The sequence below is a fragment of the Scomber japonicus genome, chromosome 13 (genome assembly GCF_027409825.1).
Source record: "Scomber japonicus isolate fScoJap1 chromosome 13, fScoJap1.pri, whole genome shotgun sequence".
NCBI classification, from domain to species: domain Eukaryota; kingdom Metazoa; phylum Chordata; class Actinopteri; order Scombriformes; family Scombridae; genus Scomber; species Scomber japonicus.
Window position 1 is genome coordinate 8150553 of NC_070590.1, and position 4120 is coordinate 8154672.

At 42.3% G+C, this 4120-nt stretch overlaps 1 protein-coding gene across 1 annotated transcript; it reads left to right on the forward strand.

Moving 5' to 3' along the window:
- Nucleotides 1-1137: 1137 nt before the first annotated feature.
- pou4f4 (POU class 4 homeobox 4) lies at nt 1138-3533 on the forward strand. Its single transcript, XM_053331765.1, has 2 exons — nt 1138-1257; nt 2604-3533. Exons 1-2 carry the CDS (start codon nt 1138-1140, stop codon nt 3531-3533), a joined length of 1050 nt encoding a protein of 349 aa, XP_053187740.1.
- The last annotated feature ends 587 nt before the right edge of the window (nt 3534-4120 follow it).

The following is a 4120-nucleotide window of genomic DNA, read 5'->3' on the forward strand; positions in this document are numbered from 1 at the left end:
AACCGAAAAAAAAAGTGTTTATTTTAAAGTCTTTATGTAGACAGGATAACACTCATAAAAATACAGTATAACTTTAATAATCTGCTTGTGTCTGTTGCATTTTAAAGGGCTGCAACACTCTTAAAAATATGTCTTGATATTTCAGTATATGACCCTCATGGGGTCTCCTAAATAAAAACAAAAACCTGACTGTGAAAGCACTAAACTGTGGTAAACTACCTGTACTCAGTTTATTAATGACGTTTTGGTCCTCCTCAAACCTTCATCATGGTTGAAACGTCATAATTAAAGTGAGTAAAAGAAAGTGAGTACAAGTGATTGACAGTGTGAGGATTGTTTTGGTTTGTCACAGTCAGAGTTTAAGTTATCAATACACTTTCTAGCTCTTAGTGAAGCAAGAAAACTTTAGTGTTTACGACTAAAAAAGGAAAACCTAAAAGCTACATTTAAATGTACAATTTCCATGTCAGAATAACATTTAAAAATCAAATTGAGCCAGATGATATGAAAACGTTTTAATGTAGACTACACATTAACTTTTCCATCACTTTTTGGGTGTTTGGATTCTTCTTCTTGTCCAGTTTGTGTCTCTTTTCTGGACCTTTTGGTGACCTGGTTAAATTAAATCCAATTTCTCCTCTCAGATAATTTAAAAAATATTTTTTACCAGTGTAACCACACAGCATCCTTCCTCGTTGCTCCTTTCCAGTGAGCCAAGCACGCTTAGGAGGCGTGGCTACAGCCGGGTATTTCCATGTGATTGGTGGAGGGGTTCAGCTGGAGGGAGTGAGGGTCGACCAATGGGGTGGAGTCTCCTCTGCAGTGGTCCAATATAGGAGCTGAAGGCGAGGAGCATCTTTATTATAGAAGTCAGTTACAGGCGTAAAGGGGACAGAAGAGCCGCAGGAGCCCCCGGAGTTACTACTTCTTCTCTGCTTCTGTGTGGTTTTTTTTTTAAACAAAACGTGACTGCACCTGTGACCCCGATCCACGCAAGACTTTTCATTTTGAAATCGTCTGCGTCTGGCAGGTTTTCTCTCCTCTCTTCTCCTCTCCGAGGCGTTTCTTATTTAGAAATCAACCAACACGGAATCGAACGGGGACGACGGACAACGACCCTCCCTAGCTTCTGCAATCATGATGTCGATGAACAGCAAACAACCTTTCAGTATGCACCCCATCCTCCACGAACCCAAATATGCTCCTCTGCACTCCAGCTCAGAGGCCATCCGCAGGGCCTGTCTGCCCACACCGTCGGTGAGTTTCAAAAAATCACTTTCTGCAGCTGCTCACATTTTACAGCAAAAACTTTCAAAACCTCTTCTTGGATGTTTGCTAAATTTCTGGAAAATGGAAGAAACAGATATGTCTAGTAAATATTAGTTTTTAAATATTACTGCAATAGACTTTTGCACTCAGACGCACACATACATTGTTGACCCTAAATTCTATTCAAGCTAAATTTAATTTTCACGTGTCTAAAATAATTTTGTAGAATATAACTTAACTAGTTTTTAATCAGTTATATTGATACCCTCCATTTGGTACATATGTTACATAAATCAAAATGCTACTATATCCCAGAAAAGAGCTAAAAAAAAGTGCCCCGTTTGGATACTATAGTGAAAAATACCTGTAAAAAAAAAAAAAAAAAAAAAAAAAAAGACAGAAATAAATAATTGAGACAGTGCAGGTTGGGATATAACTGGAGGGTGATTTTGGAAAAACAACGAGACCAACACAGAAAACAACACTGCTGATCTTGCAGCTGAAGGTCTGTGCGTAAAAACTCCTAAATCTGCCACCGAGAAGCCAAACCCTGCACTAAAGTGTGGCTGATGCTTCTGAAAGTGAAAGTAGATGAAAGATGAAGGAGGAAGAAAGAAGGAGAGACAGACGGCGTGGATTCTCTAAGCGCGTGTTATCTCATATTGTCCCATTCATATTCAAACTCACACGCGTCTCATTTCATTGTCCGCAGAAATTATTCAAGAGATCGTAAATATTAATTTTAAATGAATATCCATCCACGCTGACACACTTTTCTAAGCGTTGGACAGACACTGTAATGTCCAAGTTGTGTTAGATTACATAGTTTGAGACAAAGTTTATTAAAGGTTTATTTCGATTTTTTTTTGCATGAAGCTAATTTGGAGTTATTATCTGTACATGGAAGTTGGAAAACTCCCTCAGCAACATTTGAGATAACATTTTTTTTTCATTCTACAAGCAGATATTGTATTTCATTAAGTTTGGTGGTTATCCATCTCACAGCTAAATGTTGAACATCTTTCAAGTGGAAAAAAGTGCAAAATGAAAAAGTTAGGAATATTTAATTTGAGACACACAACCTCACTTCACCTGACTTTTTCTTTTTTTTTTAAATTTGATCTACCTAATTAATCTGAAAGGAACTATTTCTTCACAGATTTGAACATTCATTTCTTTACAAAGTAATTAAAACGATTCAAACTTGAGCATGATTCGTGCGTAACAAGACAATGTGTGCATTATGAGTGCAAACATTAAATTAGTCTAACTGGTTTTGAGAGCATGAAGTCGATAGATTTGTGTCTAATATCCTTCTGACTCTCTTCTCACAGCTTCAGGGCAACATCTTCGCGGGCTTTGATGAGCAGTTGCTGCAGAGAGCCGAGGCTCTGGCCGCTGTGGACATCGTGGCTCAGAAGAGTCACCCGTTCAAGCCAGATGCCACCTACCACACCATGACCACCATGACCAGTATGACCTGCACCCCGACCTCCTCCTCTGCGCACTTGCACCACCCATCGGTGCTCACCTCCCACCACCACCCGGGGCATCACCATCAACCATCTCAGGGTCTTGAAGGCGATTTGTTGGACCACCTCACACCGGGCATCTCCCTGGGAGGCATGCCCGGCTCAGACGTCTGCTCCACGGCATCGCACACCGCCCACGCCGCCCACATGTCGGCCATCAACCACATGCAGCATCACCACCATCAACAGTCCATGAACATGCACCCACACGCGTTGGGGTCCCACAGCTCTTTGGGTGGAGGCGGTGGAGATGCGGAGCCCGATCCCCGGGAGCTGGAGTCATTCGCTGAGAGGTTCAAACAAAGGCGGATCAAACTCGGGGTCACCCAAGCGGACGTGGGTGCTGCCCTGGCCAACCTTAAGATCCCCGGGGTCGGATGTCTCAGCCAGAGTACCATCTGCAGGTTCGAGTCTCTCACGCTGTCGCATAACAACATGGTGGCCCTGAAGCCGATCCTGGAGGCCTGGTTGGAGGAGGCGGAGCGGGCACAGAGAGAGAAGATGTCCAAACCAGAGATCTTTAACGGGGGTGACAAAAAGAGGAAACGCACGTCTATCGCTGCCCCGGAGAAGCGCTCCCTGGAGGCTTATTTCGCCGTACAGCCGAGGCCATCGTCGGAGAAGATCGCCGCAATCGCAGAGAAACTGGACCTGAAAAAGAACGTGGTCCGGGTATGGTTTTGCAATCAGAGGCAAAAGCAGAAAAGGATGAAGTTTTCTGCGACGCACTAAGAACAGCGGGGGGCAAAGAGACAAATCATAGACAAACTGCTGCTGCACACTGTCAGAAATAAACAACAACAACAACAACAACAACAACAAGGTACACCGTTGTGCCTTTTGCTACTGGGGCTGGACCTCTGTGACACAGTCTGAGCCCTGCAGGTGCGCAATTAAATAAAAAGTATATCCATCTTAACAAGACATTTATTCTACTATCGAGTAAAGTATGGGTGTGGTTATTATTTCTCCTTAAGATAGGCCTACAAGCTTTGATCAAGAATCATTGAGTGTTTTTTTTTTCCTTCCTGAAATGAAATGAAAAAAATCCTGAAATGAAACTTACATCGAAAAATCTAAGATGCTATACAACACATCACTGACTGAATCAGTTATTTTATTGAGAGGGGGGAAAATCGTATTTTTTTTTGGGACTAAATGTCTTGTTAAGATTCTTTTACAGTGTTGGCCGCTTTGTAAATGGAGCAGCGCCCACAGCTGTGTGTTTTGGTACCAATGCCTGAATTCCAGTTGTGGAAATCACATCAAGTATTCAACACAGGCAGCATTTTTTTTTGTAGTAAAAACAGACGCACAGA

Excerpts from the sequence above, each read along its gene's own strand:
- pou4f4 (XM_053331765.1), top strand. The coding sequence starts at position 1,138 with ATGATGTCGATGAACAGCAAACAACCTTTCAGTATGCACCCCATCCTC. Across the intron at positions 1,258-2,603 it reads CCTGTCTGCCCACACCGTCG|CTTCAGGGCAACATCTTCGC; the intron begins GTGAGTTTCAAA and ends CTCTTCTCACAG.